The sequence below is a fragment of the Dipteris shenzhenensis genome, chromosome 12, assembly GCF_047967505.1.
Source record: "Dipteris shenzhenensis isolate YYH24624 ecotype China chromosome 12, Dip_SZ_1.0, whole genome shotgun sequence".
NCBI lineage: Eukaryota > Viridiplantae > Streptophyta > Polypodiopsida > Gleicheniales > Dipteridaceae > Dipteris > Dipteris shenzhenensis.
Genome location: NC_141607.1, coordinates 53,431,819 through 53,452,649, shown reverse-complemented (window position 1 = coordinate 53,452,649; position 20,831 = coordinate 53,431,819). Strand labels below are relative to the sequence as shown.

Sequence of the window (20,831 nt, the reverse complement as noted above, 5' to 3'; positions counted from 1 at the left end):
GGATGGCACAAAATTTGGAGCCTCTTATTCAATGTAAAGCAATTCTTTAACTTAAGACTCTTCGTCGAAGACTCAGCCCAAAGGGTGATTAAAGGGAAGATGGTAGCACTAGACAAACCCCCTGATTTTACAATCAAGTTAGCATATTGTAAAGTGGAAAACTGACAAGCCCGGTGATTGGAGTCATTGGACCAATCATCAGTCTTTCTTCAGCTCAGTAAATAGTCAAGCATTGCACCCTGAAAGCGATGCTGCTGTTCTAACTAACGATTCCTCATTGCACACATGCCTTTTCGTCTTGTTGAAGCATTAGACAACTATGCACATCTACAATCGTGTCGTACTTCTTTCAACTACTGATCATGGAAGCATGTTTCAACTACTGATCATGCAAGCATGTTTCAAGAATCAGTGACAGGTCACCGTAAAATGATCACTACTCTTCAAGCTGGAAGCGATCGTTAGCTGAATAACTTTTATTAGGTGACAACTTTTCGATTATACATCCGGCAATAGACACACTAAAGATCTAGAATCGACTCATGCATCTGTTTTACGTACCGCAATCATACATGGCTGATCAAAATATACCAAATATAAAGGATCTATGCTTCCACACTACCAGTAATATCTCGATGTTTCTTCGGCTATACGATTTGATCTCTCTACTCCGCAGATTCAGCATCCTTTTCAACCACAGGGGCGGTTTCCTCTGCCGTACCACAGGCAACAGGTTCATCGGCTTTTGTTTCCTCAACTTCAGGAGCTTCAGTGGTCTCAACTTCAGCCGCCTCTGCTTCCAAGGCTGGTGGCAGCGCAGCCGCTTCGACAGATGGTACAGCCTCCTCAGCAGTCAAGGCCGACTCCTCCGTCGATGTGGTTTCTGATTCCAGAGCAGGCTCCTCAACAGTTTCATCCTTAACAGGTGGATCCTCAGGTGCTTCTTCTGCTGCTGGCTCTTCGACTGCTGCTTCGACCGCTTTGTCTTCACAGAGTTCAACCTCTGGATCTTCGACTGCTGTTTCCTCGATAGGCTTCTCCTCCGAAAGCTCGACTGCTGGCACTTCAACAGCTGGAGTCTCAGTCTCAGGGACATAAGATTTCTCAGGTGCAATGATGGTTACGGGTGCCTGAAAGAGGGATTTCCGATCGTTAGTCAGCGGGTTTTGATACGATCACAAAACACCCATCTCCTAGCTAATCTACTGGAACAAAAGCAACAGCAAACAGCATCGATGCATGTGGTGATCCGAGTTCCAGACGATCCGATCCGCGATCTGATGCAAGAGTATGAAGCAAAACGTGCATGGAAGCAAAGATACTGATGCGGATCGCACCGCAACGGAGGTGGCCATGTTGAAAGAAGCGAGGAGGACGTAGAAGATGAGGCCGGAAAGCAAGGATGCGCGGGCTGAAGGTGAGGACGGGAGGCAGGGGATGGATGAGGTGAGGGAGAGTGGCCGAGGGGTGGGGGGTTTAAGGCGGGAAGGGAAGTGAGGCTACTACGATAGCTGCGGCGGGGAAGGAGAGATGCTATAGAGTGGGCCACAAGAGTACAAATTTATACTTGGGGAGGAAGGGAAGCAAGAGCTGAGAGCTTGAGGAGGCTGGCGATGGAGGGCGTTTTCCGAGGCAGAAAAGGCTTGTTGGCCGCCGGGATGTCATGTGAGTATCGGATTTTCCAGCGCTGGTGGGAGGCAAAGGTGAGGGGTGGAGCTCACAGAATGTGCACTGTGTAGGGATCGCGGGGACACAGGTTTGCCTTTTTCTGCTAGTGGGTTGTATGTGTGCTTCCATTGATAATCAGTTTATTGCAAGCATTACGGTGCTAGAGTGCTGAGAGCTTCCATACGTAATGCGTCTCATTCCAGCATTCGATTTACGCTTAGTTGGAGCTAACTTGCTAGAAGCTTGGATTTCATGATCCATGACTGTTGAGCATCCTTAGCTTTTCAAATTAATCATTCCCTTTCATAATCTCTCCCCCACGTACTCATTCCTTTTTCTGCTTTTTTCGACAAGGAATCACTTGCTTTTTTTCTAGCAAGTAATCACTTTCTGTGCTTAATGGCTGCGGGTACATAATCACTTTTGATTTCGATCACTATACCCGAGCTCTTTTTATTTTGGTAGAGATTTAATTAATCATGAATCATGGATCTTGAGCGCTGCTATCAATCATACAGATTCATGAGAGTCGAGACTCTCTCGATCGAGCTACAACCAATTAGCCAAATCGGAAGCCTTATGTGCTGGTTGCTAGCTAGAATGCATTGTGGTGTAGCTGGAATCGCTCATGAATCTTCAGCCTTTCTCACACAATCTTGACATTGGAGCTGTTGATCGAATTTAATATTGTCAGCTCAGTAGTTCGCTCCAACCTCCAAATAGATGCTAATCCCGTCTTTGTCAGCAATTTTGGGTCGAGACGACGGCTTCCTTACGAAACCCGCTACATAATCCATGCGCAAGGACAATCAGCAATCCTCCGTGCCGATCGTGGAGCCCAAAGTGGCTGCCATTGATGTTGGGTTTTTCTTGGAAGCCAAGTCAGGAACAGTGGCGTGCCTGGGATTAATCTCACCAAAAATTGACACTACGATGAGATGAACGAGCGGGTTTACTAATAAAATTTCGTAAAGCAAAAGGCAAGTTGGCCTATGTCGCCATAGCCAGCTGGGAAAGGACCCCAGTGTCGAAAGCTTTAGCTCCCAAACACAACACTCCCACCATGGAAGCTCTGATTCGCGAGATTTTCCCGAGGCAAATGTCCCATTTCCAGCACAGTCTAGAGAGAGAATTGCTGCAAATGATAAATAATGGTATGATCAGATGCAGGACTGTTGTTCGGTGGAATCTGTCAGCAAATAATGGCCAGATGGACGCGGATAATTTAACCAGAAAGGAGATTCCTGGCTGACTGGATCATCATCCTCACAATTTATAACGGAAATGGAATCGAAGGCGTTCCAATAGATCTGGTAAGACCGTCAAGCAAATAATGGCCAGATGGATGCGGATAATTTAACCAGAAAGGAGATTCCTGGCTGACTGGATCATCATCCTCACAATTTATAACGGAAATGGAATCGGAGTTGTTCCAATAGATCTGGTAAGACCGTCAAGCAAGCCATTGCCACCAAAATTACATCCAAAACACGCCAATCATTATAAATCTTTCTTCATGTAATGTCTTGGGAATCTGAATGATCCAAATTCTGAAGCGCATAGCTCAAATGTGCAGGTAGTTCTTCTCTCTTATGTCTGGCAATAGGAAATATCATGTCCCGAAAAAATTACCTTTGACCTTTTCTTTTCTAGTTGTAGATCCCTCAAGCCCATTAGCAAGGGAACCTCATACCCTTACTTAGGTTGCTCCAAGCATCAAGGTGCATCATGTATGTAACTTGGAAGGTCTCAAATCCCTCTCGAGTTTCCTTTTCATAAAATTTAAGTCATCTCAATTATACTTCTGTCTTAGAATCACATTTGGACTCTAGAATATAAAAAGGAGAATTTTGCAAAATCACTTCAAGGCACTAAAGCACATTGAACCTTGCTTGGAATATTGTTTAAGTTTTATAGGAAACCTAATAATCTATACTATTCTATATGGATGCTAATACCATACCAACCACGTGGCTGGGATTGGGAGGTTGGGGAAGCATTCTAGAGGTTCGAGGAAGAGAAGGGAGGTTCGAGGAGAGGAGGAGGACGTCCAAGGAGGGAAAAAGACCACGTGGAACGATCTACGGTAATGGACAAATGGACACGTGGCGACTATGGACGGGGATGAGAAAAGACAATGCGAAAATGTGGCAGCACCGCGGTGGGACTCAGAGACAAAGAGAGGTAAGTAAATGCGTGTGGCAGATGGCAGCCATCAAGAAGGCAGGTAGTAGGTCAATTGCTAGTGGTGGTAGCCCATCAAGGGAGTAATGATGGCGCAAAAGGGAGAAGACGATAAATGCTAGCACGGCGGACAGCACCAAAGACGGCGCAGGCAGAGAGGCAGGGAACGATGTGGCACCAGCAGAGAGGCACAAAGAGCAAATCATGGACAACACGGGTAGCAAGGGCACACAGTCTGTCGTGGCCACGTGGTATCGTGCACTAAGAGATGGTGGTTGGCATGGGGCAGAAGGCATAGTGACGACTGACGTGGGCATAGCTCGGAGCAGGTGGCGTAACGAACACTCGTCGACGTTGACAAGGCTTCACTCGTGGCTCCTTATATTGCATCGCCATGTGTGAATCCCATTTGCCACATGTGGTTCTTGCCATGCATAGCTGGTGGACAGCACGGGTCAGCTGAATCTGCCAGGGGCTCATGACCGAAGGCACAAGAGAGAGAGAGAGAGAGAGTCTATATATATATATATATACATTTTATATTTATATATTTTTAATATATATATCTAATTTTTTACTTATAAATATATGAATGTATTTTTTTATATTTATTTATATAAACAAATATATATTTATGGATATATTTCTTGTATACATACACTTTTATATTTATATAAACAGAAATTAATATACATGTATATATAATATGCTCAGAGAGAGAGAGAGAGAGATTATTTTTAAAAAACATATACATATATATTTATAAATATAAATATAAATAAATAAATAAAGATACACACACACACACAGGTGTAGGGCAAAGGAGCAGCATAGTTGCAGAATCATCCTTGTTGCCTGTTGATGCAAAATCGTCACTAAGAAGTGACTATGTGGTCAAATACCACTTTCCTCAGTTTTGCAGATCTGCCCGTGTGAGGCAAAAGTTGTGTTTTTTGCAGTGACAGAATATTTTACAGTGTTATGTAATGGCATCTGATTCTCTTTCACAGATTGTCACTGAAAAGCTTGACAAGAACAATTTCCAGGCATGGAAGTTTAGAATGACGAATTTCCTAATGGGAAAAGGCTTGCTATTGGGAAGTCATGTATGTTTGAATTGTCATAGGTTGCTCTAGAAGATGTTGCCTGTACCAAATACCATGCCCGCATCAAGAGATGAAGCGAAAAAGATGCTAACAACGGTGGGTATGGATTATGATACCATCCATGCTTGCCGTATGGAAAAGGCTTGCTATTGGGAAGTCATGTATGTTTGAATTGTCATAGGTTGCTCTAGAAGATGTTGCCTGCACCAAATACCATGCCCGCATCAAGAGATGAAGCGAAAAAGATGCTAACAACGGTGGGTATGGATTATGATACCATCCATGCTTGCCGTAATGATTGTATTCTCTTTTGTCATGAGCATGGACATTTGGCTAGTTGTCCAAAGTGTAGGGAACAATGATATAGAGATGACTTGCAGGGTGAGCGGATACCAGTAAAGATCTTGAGACACTTTCCCATCATTGCAAGAATACAACACATGTTCCGATGCAAATCCATAGCGGAGTTGATGACATGGCATGCATCTCATCAATCCACTGATGACACATTGAGGATTCCGACAGATTGTGCAGCTTGGAAGCACATAGATAATCAGTGGCCAGACTTTGCGAGGGAGCCACGCAACTTACATCTTGGGCTTGCCATAGACGGCGTGAATCCTTTCGGGTTACGCTCGACATCTTGGTCGACATGGCCCATAGTCGTGGTGAATTACAATATCCCACCATGGCTAACAATAAAAACGAGATACCTCATGCTTGCACTACTTGTGCCAGGAAAGTACAAGGCAAAAAATATGGACATGTACATGGCACCTTTGATAGAGGAGTTACAGATATTATGGAGAGGAGTGCAGGTCTTTGATATTTCCAGAGCTCCTAGACATACCAATGATATTTTGGTCAGGGGTATCTTGATGTGGACCATGCATGACTACCCAGGATATGGAGAGTGCGCAGGTACGTGGTTGTGTCTTTACATGTATAATGAGGGATTATGCTTTTATGACTCTCTTTCGCACGCATGTCTTGTACTAACACATTCATGCACGCGTGGAGAACTTGTTACAAGTGGGTACCATGCTTGTCCCGGCTTTGAAATCGCTTGCACGCTACTCCAAACATATGAGGAAAAATGTTTATGAAGGTCATGCTCGATACCTTCCGCTCGACCATCTCGCACGTGGAGGTCAGCTTGATCCACCACCATCATATTTGAAGGCAAGTGACTGGATTCAAGCTTGGAGGGTGAATGGAGAGGAACCTCCTCCTGGTATGAAGAGGCTATCGATCTTTCACGAGCTTCCTTATTGGGGTCAGTTACAAATCAATCATCTCTTGGATCTCATGCATATCTTCAAGAATGTGGGGGCTACTATTTGGACACACTTAGTTGGTTCCAAAGACTCGAGAGGAGTGCGAGAAGACTTTCGTGCTATGAATAGGATGTCTCGTTTGTGGCCCCAAGTGCATGCTTCGGGAAAAGTTGTCCTCCTGAAAGCAATGTGGATCCTCTCTACGAGGGAAGAGGCAGCGGTCAAGGCAGACATTGCTTCTTTTCAAACACCGATAGGATACATGCGTTCCTTGAAAGGAGCATTTTCAAAGGACAATAAGCTTAGTGGGCTCAAGTCCCATGATTGGCACAAGGTCTTATAGGTATTCTAAGTAGAATTAGTCTACCGATAATCGTGATGCATTAGCGTAATTATGATTATGTTATATTGTTGACATGACTTCTTTGTTGCTTTGATAGTTCATCCTCCCAATTACAATAAAAGGGTGCTTACAAGAAGATGTTAGAAATGCTATATTCAAGATTTGTGGTATTGTGAGGTATGCTTGCTATCAAATTGCATTGATTGCATTTTCTTCAATTTAACCTGATTAATTTGTAGACTGATTATGAAAATATTACATGGACATGTGAAATAGGTAGATATCTCAAAAAGAGATCTCCATATCGAGCATCGAGAAGGCTAGGGTGGAATCCATCGAAGCCGTATGCTTGCTTGAGAAGCACTTTCCCTCGAGCATTATGACAACTCAAGTCCACTTGCTTGTGCACATAGTTGATGAGGTGGCTATAGCAGGTACCGTTCATAGTCGATGGATGTTTTTTCTCGAGCCGTTTATGAAAACTTTAAAGGGATTTGTAAGACAAAGAGCAAGACCAAAAGCAAGCATGGCAGAGGGATGGCTTGTGCAAGAGTCATTAGTATATATCACAGAGTTTCTTGCATCCACGGATCTCGATATGCCGCAAGCTTGGCATAACAAGAATGATGATCGCATCGTTGGCGAGGTTCCCCAAGGAAAAGGGATTGAAAGAAAGATGAGCGAAGAGCAAATGGAGAAATTCAATAAGTTTTGTATCCTCAATAGCCCTGAGATGCAGAAGTGGATTGAGAGATATGAAGTGGCCAAAGCAGAAAGAATAAATGCAAGGACGAGATTCATAGTAATGTACAGGCGATCGCAACCATATCCACGGGATCTGGCTCTTCTCCCTACTCACATGTCACTTGATTGGCTACAACTGGCTCTACGTAAAGCCGAACGTGATGGAGAGACAATAAACGAGCGCGAGTGAGAGTTATCATCTGGATGTATGGTGCATGTAAGTTTCTTACCTCTTGATGTAATTAAATAATTTTTTGTGGCAATATACGCTATAAAATAGATGCATCTTCATTGTTTTAATGATGCTCTTTTACAGTACAAAAAGTACAGTGCATTATGGTCATATGGACGACATTTTCACGTGGAACGCATCGATTCAAAGAGAGTCACATATGATTGTGGAGTCATGGCTAACTTCATACAAAATAGCCGAGCAAGTGCTTTGGATACCAATCTTCTCTCCTCATAGTTGGATTATTGTGGAACCATATGCGACATCTATGAAGTTGATTTCAGATGATTTAGTATTTTCATTCTTGATGTAAAATGGTTTAGAACTATTTACAACGGTCCCCATGCGACAGTGAGAAAAGATAGTAGCGATTTCTTTGCAATAGACTCCACCAAACATTGGACCGATGAAAGTGATACTTTTGTTCTTCCCGAGCACTGTGAGCATGTGCATACTAATGATTTAATTAATCGAAGCTTTCGTTTTTAAAGATCCATTGATACATGTACTTGAGCATAATTTCATATATATAATTGATGACATTTGGCACCCATCTTCAATATAGGTGGTTTTTTATCCAGATCGTTCTGATCCAAGATGGTGGTACGTGATCCAAGTTGCACCACGAAGTAAGCAAATTTTTGAAGATAGAGATGTGGATATGGAGATGCCACTACCAATGCCGGATCCAATTGATGAATCTAGCGAAAAAGATGTAGATCACTATATGAGCCAAGAGGAAGATGCGCATATTAATGACATCGCATGGGAGGAAGATGGAGATCACGATATTGAGGAAGAAGACAACGATCATCAAGAATCACCACACTTTATTGAAGAAGATGATCAAATACTTTTAGGTGAACGTACGATGCTAGATTACGATGATGATATAGGAGATCAACTCGGTATAGAGTTGGAGATAGACTTGTTTGGCGCCTTAGACTTGGCTCAAGATGAAACAGTTGATGTAAATGCTCTTAATTGATTTTTTTTATCTCAAACTTGGACATGGATATATGAGCTTCAAAGGCTTGATGTACATGCTCTCATATTTTTATTCTCTATGAGATCAAACATGTATGAAAATTTAAAAAATTTTGTCATTGGAAAAAACTAACTTTTAAGGCCTATATGGAAAAAAAAACCTCTCTGGAAAACGTCACTATAAAATAGTATATCAATGTCGCTAGATATATAGCAACATTTAAAAGTCGCTATATAGCAACCTTTATAAAAGTCGCTATATAGTGACTTTTGGCAAGCGTCGCTATATAGCGACGCTTTACGGAACTCGCTTTTCATACCAATGATTAATGCCACATGGGCGCTAAACGTCGGTATGTAAACGTCGCAATAGGATCCGTGTGTAATAGTGGATGAGCAACTAGCATGGAGCAAAATGCAAACATGAGTACATTCTTATTTTCTCGCCAGCAATTATCAGCTTGTATTCTCAAAGTCGGTGGTAGGTGACCTTTTTCTGCATGTACATCACGAATTGCCTTCATAATAGATGTGAGATAGATGTTACAACTTGATTTCTATCATGTAGATGCAAGGAATCAATCCATATATCTGCAAAGAACTTAATTCCATGCACTAACACTCCACATAGATGTGTCTTTAGAAAGTGCTTTCCTTGTAATTTAGGTGGAGTGGCAACAAAACGAGGCAATGTTGTTGGATTTTGATCCATGCCATCTACAATAAGGCACATGTAGTCATCCAGACGCGAAATAGCTTGCTCCTTCCAAAATGCATATTTTTGTCTGGAATGTCGAATAAGGTCATGATGAGATTTTCGGTTTTTTTTGTATAATTCCCTTTGATTTGGACATGTTGCACTCTCAATCGCTCGCTTTAAATCATCATAGACATTGCACTTTGACATTTTTTCCCGCCTTGGGATTTTAACATATCCAAAGTTCTTCTTCCAAAGAGTATACAAAGTATGAGAAGAAACTACAGCATCCCCTCTTTGCCTTTGCTTTTCTGCAATAGAGTCAAATACTTTGAGCTTTGTCAAGCCCATTGGAAGGTGCATGTCAGTGATTGCGTCACCGTTAGGGAGTTTGGTAGATATATGGGGTTGAGGTAAAGCATTTTCATGTATAAAGTCTTGCAAAATTGCTGCTGCCCTGACAGTTGAGATTCTTGATTTGGACCTTCCTCTATTACCATGAATGCTATTGTTGCCGCCCTTTGCCTTGGTGACTAAAGCCCAATATGTACCATGGGATAATCCAGCAATATTCCGATATGCCTTATTGCAAATCTTTTTTCCATTTACGAGAGGTTTTACCTTTTGTCTTGAACTTAGCCTTTTCTTGCCATTCTGAAGAAAGCAAGAGAGACTTGTGAGAAGGTATTCATTTCTTTCGCTTCCTCTTCTTTGCCACACGTGTCCTCTACATTCCTTGATGTTTGCAAGATCAATGAAGTGCATATATCTTCGCTTGCAATATAGATATCCCAATGCATTTAACATGTTCTCCTCCTTCATTACTCTCTTCCTCTTTGGTTGCTTTTGTGGATCCCGAGTCTTCGAAAGTAGCAAACTGAACTGGGATCACTATCATGGATTGTAGCAAATGGAACTACTTCTCTTTTGCTACATAAAATCACATCCATCCCTGGAACAAAATCTATGGCAATCTCCTTTGTGAGAGTCCTTTGCAAGCAAGCTGTAGTAGCAACAATTACATAAATATTAGGGGTGGTAGCAAGCTAAGGGTGTCCACTTCCGGACCACTTTCGGGTGAGTGTGACACCCGCTCGAGTGAAAATACAAAGGTTTTGCTTCGGTCTCCAATACCTCGATCGAGGTATTAGCTCCAATGAAAATCACACACGAGGACAACCGAGCCAAGCCAGTACCTCGATCGAGGTACTGGGCTTTTTTCACCGGACCGAGCCTCTACCTCGATCGAGGTTTGCTGGCAAGCCACCTATACATGCCACATCTACCTCGTTCGAGGTATTCTGGCAATCCAGCTCAACCTCGATCGAGGTAAGGTGGCATGTCCAGCATACCTCGATCGAGGTATGTGCCATCCGACAGGGCAGATGACATACCTCGATCGAGGTATGCTGGATCGATGACTTGGCATCCGGCTGCTGCCGACATATCTCGATCGAGGTATCGTGGCATGTCAAAACCTCCATCGACGTGGATGTACCGAGATGTATGGGCATGTCACAATACCTCGATCGAGGTATCGTGGCATGTCAATACCTCCATCGACGTGGATGTACTGAGATATATGGGCATGTCACAATACCTCGATCGAGGTATCGTGGCATGTCAATACCTCGATCGAGGTAGATGTACCGAGATGTATGGGCATGTCACAATACCTCGATCGAGGTATCGTGGCATGCATGCAGAATACCTCGATCGAGGTAGCTAAACCCTAATTTTTCTTATAAAAGGAGAGCGATCCCCCTCATTCCGCATACCTCGATCGAGCTCCTCCTCATGCACCGATTTCGGATTTGTGGGACTTCGACAGAATTGCACGAGCGACGGAGAGCCACCAACGGACATCGACGGAGATGGACGGAGCTGGAGCGGGAGAGTCCAGGTAGGGTTTTTTTTATGTAGCATTTTCTTTTTGGTAAAATTTGATTAAATTTTAGTTTATAAGAAAAATTATAAAAAATTTCTAAATTTCAAATGCATTTTAATGTTTTTTTGAAATTTATGAATTACGATATTTTTTATTTGAAATGTGAAAATGAAATTTTTTTTTTTTAAATAGAGCTATTTTTATTAAATAAAAAAACATTCATAGGAATAATTGTAAAATATTTATAAATTTGAAATGCATTTGTAAATTTTTTTTACATTTTTGAATTACGACATTTATAATTTAAAATGTGAAAATTTTAAATTTAAAAAACGTTAAATGAGGCATTTTTTATTTAAAATGTGAAAATGTTCTATATTTCTATTTTTTTTATGTAGCATTTTCTTTTTGGTAGAATTTAATTAAACTTTAGTTTATAAGAAAAATTATAAAAAATTTCTAAATTTCAAATGCATTTAATGTTTTTTTGAAATTTATGAATTACGACATTTTTATTTAAAATGTGAAAATGAATTTTTTTTTTTAATAGAGCTATTTTTATTAAATAAAAAAACGTTCATAGGAATAATTATAAAATATTTATAAATTTAAAATGCATTTGTAAATTTTTTTTAAATTTTTGAATTACGACATTTATAATTTAAAATGTGAAAATTTTAAATTTAAAAAACGTTTAATGAGGCATTTTTTATTCAAAATATGAAAATGTTCTATATATTTCTGTTTTTTTAATGTAGCATTTTCTTTTTGGTAGAATTTAATTAAATTTTAGTTTATAAGAAAAATTATAAAAATTTTCTAAATTTCAAATGCATTTTAATGTTTTTTTAAAATTTATGAATTATGACATTTTTTATTTAAAATGTGAAAATGAAATTTTTTTTTAAAATAGAGCTATTTTTATTAAATTAAAAAACGTTCATAGGAATAAGTATAAAATATTTATAAATTTGAAATGCATTTGTAAATTTTTTTTAAAATTTTGAATTACGACATTTATAATTTAAAATGTGAAATTTTTAAATTTAAAAAACGTTTAATGAGGCATTTTTTATTCAAAATGTGAAAATGTAAAAATTAGGTTTTTAAAAATCATCTTTGAAAAAAAAGAGATTAAAGTTATTTTTTTAAATTAGAGCTATTTTTATTGAAATAAAAAACATTTAAATCTTAGTTTATAGGAATAATTATAAAATATTTTTAAAATTGAAATGCATTTGAAAGTTTTTTTAAATTATTTTTGGAATTACGTAATTATTTATTTAAAATGTGAAAATGTAAATATTTTGTTTTTAAAATCATCTTTAAAAAAAAGGAGATTAAAGTTTAAATTAGTGCTATTTTTATTAATATAAAGAAATGTTTAAATTTTAGTTTATAGGAATAATTATAAAATATTTCTAAATTTGAAATGCATTTTAAAGTTTTTTTAATTATTTTTGGAATTACGTAATTTTTTATTTAAAGCCTGAAAATGTATATATTTTGTTTTTTGAAATCATCTTTTAAAAAAAAGAGATTAAAGATATTTTTTTTATTAGTGTTATTTATATTTAAATAAAAAAACGTTTAAATTTTATTTTTAAAAATGATCTTTTAAAAAAAAGAAAATAAGAGTTTAAGTTAGTATGTAAATGTCAAAAAGTATATAATTCGTTTTTTAAAATAATATATTTAAAAAATTTTATAAGTGAAGTTTACAAATTACTGAAGTTTTGAATTTAATATAACGTTTAAATTTTGTTTTTAGAAATCATGTATTAAGAACAAGAAAATAAGAATTTTGTTAAAATAAGAAAATCATGTATTAAAAACAAGAAAACAAGAAAACAAGAACAAGAAAAAGAGAGATTAAAGTAGGTTCTATGCTATCTTTGAAATTGGTGCTATTTTTATTTAAATAAAAAAACGTTTAAATTTTAGTCTTCAAAACCATCTTTTAAAAAATCATCATTTATGTGGAATATTATAGATTATATAGTTGGTTAAGAGTTGTTTCATAATTTAGGTAGAGTAAGTAGGCTGTATAAAACACCACATGGGCATTATCCCTAAAACACCACACCACATGGGCAAAGACCCCAACACTAGAGTGGTTAGATGCATAAGCATATGGCTAATTAAATCTTGTAAATGCACCAGCGCATCGAAAACACATACGTAATTTATGATTGTCCAAAGGTCTCCTCTCTCCCCAAGCATGGGAACCAAGTGATGATCTATAGGAATGGCCACTAGTTGAGGTGGATTGCCCAACCAAAATAGATAATATTGAAAAGGCTTAATTATTTTCTCAAAGTTCTCGCTTTAAAAGGTCTGTAGTGTGAACCCGCTCTCTTTTTTAATGTGTAGTCCGAGAAATACTAGATGCGCCTTGCTTGTGTATCGTTCAAAGTAATGTATTATCTCCTCCATATCTATTGCAAACCCAAGGCAGTAAAGCATTCAAAGAAGGTCTTATTAACCAAACCTCTCCACTATCTGTCCTTAGTATAGGGGCCATAAGTGGACAATGTGGTCCTTACACCACATGTGGAAAAGTTTCATATTGGATAAAAAGTGAAAAAAGGGAAACATATAAGGAAAAAATATTTGAGACATCTAAGTTTAAAAATGCAACAACTAGAGTTTGAAAAAATTCTAATCAAAAGTAAGAATTATTAATAATATTGATTAATATTGAGCCACACATTTGGCCCATCTACCGGTAGGTGCATAGCATGATCCCAACGACATCCTACCTCATCAAGGAGTATGTACAAATAGTTTTCATTACGTAAATAGATTATAAGTCATATTGAATAGAATATTATTTTCATTACCCAAATAGAATATTAATTTCCATGTGTTTTTTTTGTGCATGCGCCAGCCAGTGCACAGGTTCTAGCACCACTATTTGTATGCAGATAGAGATGCTGAGAGCTTAGATGAGGGCACTGCAGGATGCTAGGGCACCCCCTCACTTGGTTGTGAGTCTGGATTCAGTTATTGAGGCTCTGGGTCGATTGGACACAGTTGAGGACGTTGTGGATAGCTTTCAGGCACAGGCTGAGGCGGAGATTACTAGTGGTGGCTTGGATTAGTAGACAGCCATTCGACAGTTGTTTGAGCGTGAGTCACCTCACATGCAGGCCTTGGAGGATATGTTTTGGGATGGTCACACCGAGGCGATGCGACCACGATCAAGGCTCCCCTTGCATATTTTACGTTGTAGGCACCCCATCATAGCAGCACACATTTATCCGAGATATCTCGCTGCGAATGGTGGTCGATTGCCTCACAACCGTCAGATAGCCAAGTCGTTTGCCATGCAGCTATACGCTGAGTTTGTGCTTGGTCATCGGGTGGACTACCTTAGTACTCGTCCAGGATCAGGAGCGGGACGTGGTAGGATGGGGCGTCAGGAGCATCAGATCGGCGTCGACGCGAGGCACCAGAGTTGCACACACCATCCCTGCACCGGCATTGCGAGCTGTGGGAGGACAGATTAGGAGGGATGTTCATTCAGTGGCATCATCCTTGCAGCACATGGTCTCTGCCCTATCGAGATCTATTGCGATTCCACCTCCCCCACCTCGATCATCGATGGAGCCTCCCACATCCACACCACCTCCCACATCTACGCCGCCTCAGCACGAGTTGAAGGCTCGAGACACACGGATTGCAGAGTTGGAGGCATTGTTGGCCGAGTCTAGGGACGAGGTTAGTTATTTTGATCATGTTAGTTTATTTTTTTGTAGCGTGTTTTGAACTGAAGTTTTTTGGTTAATTCTCACCATGTACGCGACATGTTTGCATTGCAGGCACATCTATCGTCAGGAGATGGAGTCTCGCGTACGACTGTTGCAGACAGATTTGGAGGAGCAGAGGATTTGGACACACATAGCATACCATCGTGCAGAGCACTATATTTTGCAGTTGAGGCATATTAGTCGTGATCCATCTCGCCATAGGAACGACCCCAGCGTGGCCCTATACCCTGCTCCTCCCTGTAGATGTGCCGACTAGGACACCCATAGACGCAGCAGTCATAGCCAGGCTTCCTACTGCCACTTGTGTCCTTTGCCACGAGGAGTTTGACACCGTAGGGTGGTTTGGACTAGGGTGCGGCCACATCGCACATCTCCATTGCATGACCCGCCACATGGTGGCACGATCAGTGTGCCCTGTATGCTTTGCTGACATTGATGTGGCGACATACAGAGGACTAGGCATGGATGATCTATATCCTGGTCATCGTCAGGCCGTTGATCCATTCGCCCGTGTAGTCTTGACAGAGCACTACAGGGAGGAGGCACAGAGAGCGTTGCTGATGCAGGAGGGTGCTGATACATCGGTGGTTGCAGCATGCGTTCCACGATGCTTTTCGTATGGTGATTTCATGCCAGGTGACGAGGCACGAGCGGAGGAGGCACGCCGGATTGAGCGAGAGACAGAGCTGCAGACATCTTTGCAGCAGTGGGTGGAGCAGCAGCTAGGGCGGCGGGGGCCGAGACCAGCATGTAAAATTACTCGCGTTGGATTTGAGGCACGAGTATTCACAGATGCACGGCTATGGAAGTTGAGACGCGCATACATAGAGGAGGCGAGGGAGGTAGAGATGGCAGCGGTGGCGCGTGCAGCATGCCCTCCTCTTCATCAGGATGAGGCTGGCCCTTCTCATGCAGGTGATGAGGCTGGCCCATCTGAGCCGGCTTTGCCTGAGGGCACACAGCGCGGACGGTTGGGCAGCGGGTCATACAGGAGCCACGTCAGCGTTCCACTAGAGGATCATATGTAGAGCTATTAGATTCAGATTCAGATTGATTGTTTAGGCTTCACACATTTCTTGTATAGGGATGCACTTTTGCAGCATGATGATGATGATGTACAGATTCATTTTGGTACTTTCATGATATTGTTCCCACTTTTATGATGTATGAGCATTTTCGTACTTTCATGATGTTCTTCACACTTTGTTTATCTCAGTTTATCTAGTTTATAGTTTGTTTAAATGTAACATAAACATTTAAAATTAGGAGTATGATTTTGAATTTCGAATATCTCAATTCACACATCTAATACATAAGGTATTTAAAAAAGAATGCCATGTGAAGTAATTGTAAACATTAAGCATTGAAAAAGTGTTCAAGTTCCAACTTTATTATTTTGAATATCATATTGAATTTCATATATATCAATGCTTGCAATTATTACACTAAACCTAAGAGCCGTGCGAAGTTTCATCCCCATGTGCGTATTTAAAATTAAGAGTATGATTTTGAATTTCAAATATCTCAATTCACACATCTAATACATAATGTATTTTAAAAATAATGCCGTGTGTCGTAATTGTAAACATTAAGCATTGAAAAGGTGCTTGCAAAAATGTATGCATTATACCTTCCACGTGGCGCAAACCAGATCAGTTGGAGACCAAATCTTGCGTGGATGTACGTCTAGGGTAGCCTAAGAGGCGTGTGAAGTTTCGTCCCCAACAGGGTTTAGGATTTAGGGTTCAGGGTTTAGGGTTTAGGGTTTAGTTGTGCTAGTAGGGATTGCTTCTACGTGGCGCAAACCAAATCAGTTGGAGACCAAATCTTGCGTGGATGTACGTCTAGGGTAGCCTAAGAGGTGTGTGAAGTTTCATCCCCAACAGGGTTTAGGATTTAGGGTTCAGGGTTTAGGGTTTAGGGTTTAGGGTTTAGTCGTGCTAGTAGGGATTCCTTCTACGTGGCGCAAACCAAATCAGTTGGAGACCAAATCTTGCGTGGATGTACGTCTAGGGTAGCCTAAGAGGCGTGTGAAGTTTCGTCCCCAATAGGGTTTAGGATTTAGGGTTCAGGGTTTAGGGTTTAGGGTTTAGTCGTGCTAGTAGGGATTGCTTCTACGTGGCACAAACCAAATCAGTTGGAGACCAAATCTTGCGTGTATGTACGTCTAGGGTAGCCTAAGAGGCGTGTGAAGTTTTGTCCCCAACAGGGTTTAGGATTTAGGGTTTAGGGTTTAGGGTTTAGGGTTTAGGGTTTAGTCGTGCTAGTAGGGATTCCTTCTACGTGGCGCAAACCAAATCAGTTGGAGACCAAATCTTGCGTGGATGTACTTCTAGGGTAGCCTAAGAGGCGTGTGAAGTTTTGTCCCCAACAGGGTTTAGGATTTAGGGTTCAGGGTTTAGGGTTTAGGGTTTAGGGTTTAGGGTTTAGTCATGCTAGTAGGGATTGCTTCTACGTGGCGCAAACCAAATCAGTTGGAGAAATGATGAGGTGGCACATGTGGCAGCACGTGTGGCAATGTAAGGTGACATGGCAAGGAGTGATGTCACATCTCTTTGATGAGATGACACCACGTGGTCTAACAATGTGGCATGGTTTTGATGACTCAGCCTTCCACATGGGTAGCATGCAGACTCCAAAGGCTTGCCACTAGGGTCGGTGATGCTCCTAGCCTACCTCACCAAGCCTAATACCAAGCCTACCTTGTCTTGGTATTAGGCTTGGGTGGCCCTTTTTCCCCCACAAAAGGGAGATTTAATTGTTGGAGGCCATATCGTACGTTTCCCTTACTCAAATTTAACCAAATTTTTTTCCTCTTATTCATCATGCAGAGGACTAAAAATATTGACATTTTTGAAATGTTTGGTTATGTTTGAGAATTACTAGATTTATTTTTAATATTCTTTGTTGATCCTCTAAGGAGTAAAAGTAAAAATTAAACTTCAATCTTCCTAAATCTAACTGTTGGATTTGGGATTTGATGATTCAACCACACACCCTTATGTGCCTACTAACCTTCCACCGAATTGGATTTGCTTAATTATTCAAAATACTAAAAAAAATGGTGTGCTACTAAAATGCATGTATTTTATGACTTTATTTATTATAAATAATTATTTATAATTAGATAAATCATTCAAAAAATTACCAATAAATCAAGTTAAGCTCTACATAATGCAAAGAGACCACTTACAAAGTTTCAATAACACTCTCTGTTTGTGACAAACGTGTGACATGCCGTGTGACACAAAGAAATTTTTTGTGTGTGCATCGAATTTTCGATCGGACTATACGATTGTGTGCACAATAGCAAGTGTGATGTTGTGTCAGAAGACTTCAAAGACTAGATCCATAGGAAAGTAGGTGAGATTTGCATTTTTGTGTGCTAAAAAGCTTGTTTTTCCACCTCCTAAGGATTGGGGAGTATTTGCATTTTTGTGTGCTAAAAAGCTTGTTTTTCCACCTCCTAAGGATTGGGGAGTGAACAAAAAGTGGACACCCTTAGCTTGCTACTTCCCTTAGTCTCTTTTTAATAATCTACTCATTTATTATAATTTTTAATTAGTACTTAATTTATTGGTGGGAGAAGTTATCCGATCAAGTACTCATCAAATGGACACGCCACTTTGCATGCAACTCAATAACACCTACATTGAGGTGCGTGCAAAGTATTGTGCCCATCGGCTATGCTTTGCATGGTATATCATGCATTAAACACTGTTTGTGCCTCAGTGTCATACACAACCATAAAAAACACGGTCCTAGGTGTGTTGTTCAAACATGTACTTATCGGATGAGGGCTCCACTTTGCACACAAGTCAAGTTTAACTAGGTTGAGGTGTGTGCAAAGTATTTGGATATGCGTTGCATGGTCGATCACACATTATACACCGTTTTTCCCCTAGTGATATGCACATCTGTAAAAAAACATGGCCTTAGGTGCGTTATACAACCAAGTACTTATCATATGGGTGTGCCTCTTTGCAAACAAGTTAATACCACCTAGGTTGAGGTGCAAGTAAAGTGTTTTGACCATTGGATATGCATTGCATGGTCAATTGAGCTTTAAATATTGTTTTTGCCTTAGTGTCAAGCACATTTGTTTAAAAACACGCTCCTGGGTGTGTTATCCGATCAAGTACTTATCGAATGAACACGCCACTTTGCATGCAACTCAATAACACCTAGGTTGAGGTGTGTGCAAATTATTGTGCCCATCGGATATGCTTTGTGTGGTATATCATGCATTAAACACCGTTTGTGCCTCAACGTCATGCACAACCATAAAAAAATACGCTTTTAGGCGTGTTATCCAACCAAGTGCTTATTGGATGGTGTAGGACTTTGCATGTAACTCAATACCACCAATTTTGAGGCTCATGCAAAGTATTGTGCCCATTGGATATGCTTTGCATGGTCGAGGGAGAATTAAATACCGTTTTTGCCTTAGTGTCATGCACAACCGTTAAAAAACACGGTCCTAGAAGAGTTATTCGAACAAATGCTTATCGGATTGGGGCACCTCTTTGCACACAAATCAATACTACCTAGGTTGAGGTGTGTGCAAAGTATTATGCCCATCGGATATGATTTACATTGTCAATCACGCATTATACAACATTTTCATCCTTGTGATATGCACTACCGTCAAAAAACACGCTCCTAGGTGTGTTATCCGAACAAGTACTTATGGTATGGGAGCATCACTTTGCATGAAACTCAACACCACATAGGTTGAGGCACATGCAAACTATTTTTTCCATTAGATATGCTTTGCATAGGCAATCACGCATTATACACCGTTTTTGCCTTAGTGTCATGCGCAACTGTAAAACACAAGGTCCTAGATGTGTTATTTGAACAAGTACTTATGGGATGGGCGCACCACTTTGCATGTAAGTCAATTCCACCTAGTTTCAGGTGTGTGCAAAGTATTGTTCCCATCCGATATGCTTTGCATTGTCGATCAAGCATAAAACACCATTTTTTGCCTTAGTGTCATGCACAACCATAAGAAAACATGGTCCTAAGTGTGTTATTCAAACACGTACTTCTCAAATGGGAGCTCCACTTTGCATGCAAGTCCATTTCAACTAGGTTGAGGTGCATGCAAAGTATTGTGACTATTAGATATACTTTGCATGGTCGATCATGCATTATACTCCATTTTCCCCCTAATGATATGCACATCCGTAAAAAAACACGCCCTTAGGTGTGTTATTTGACCAAGTACTTATCGGATGGGTGTGCCTCTTTGAAAACAAGTCAATACCACCTAGATTAAGGTGTACGAAAAGTATTGTGCCCATCGGATATGTTTTGCATGGTCGATCGAGCATTAAATACCATTTTTGCCTTAGTGTCATGCACATCCGTAAAAAAACATGCTCTTAGGTATGTTATCCGATCAAGTACTTATGGGATGGGCATGCCACTTTGCATGTAAGTTGATTCCACCTAGTTTAAGGTGTGTGCAAAGTATTGTACCCATCGCATATGCTTTGCATTGTCGATCAAGCATAAAACACTGTTTTTGCCTTAGTGTCATGCACAACCATAAAAAAACACGGTCCTAGGTGTGTTATTCAAACAAGTACTTCTCAGATGGGGGCTCCACTTTGCACGCAAGTCCATTTCAACTAGGTTGAGGTGTGTGCAGAGTATTGTGACCATCGGATATGCTTTGCATGGTCGATCATGCATTATACACCGTTTTTCCCCTTGTGATATGCACATCCGTAAAAAAGCATGCCCTTAGGTGTGTTATCTGATCAAGTACTTATCGGATGGGTGTGCCTCTTTGAGAACATGTCAATACCACCTAGATTGAGGCATAGGAAAAGTATTGTGCCCATCGGATATCCTTTGCATTGTCGATCGAGCATTAAATACCATTTCTGCTCTAGTATCATGCACATCCGTAAAAAAACAC

The 20,831-nt window shown here is 40.2% G+C and overlaps 1 protein-coding gene across 1 annotated transcript; it reads right to left on the bottom strand.

Annotated features, from left to right (window-relative positions):
- Positions 1-461: 461 nt before the first annotated feature.
- LOC147896393 (uncharacterized) lies at positions 462-1,668 on the bottom strand. The gene is made up of 2 exons (XM_087382973.1): positions 1,338-1,668; positions 462-1,130 (listed from the first exon to the last, which is right to left on the bottom strand). The coding sequence occupies exons 1-2, from the start codon at positions 1,353-1,355 to the stop codon at positions 666-668; spliced, it is 483 nt and encodes a 160-aa protein (XP_087239099.1). The 5' UTR covers positions 1,356-1,668; the 3' UTR covers positions 462-665.
- Positions 1,669-20,831: the final 19,163 nt, after the last annotated feature.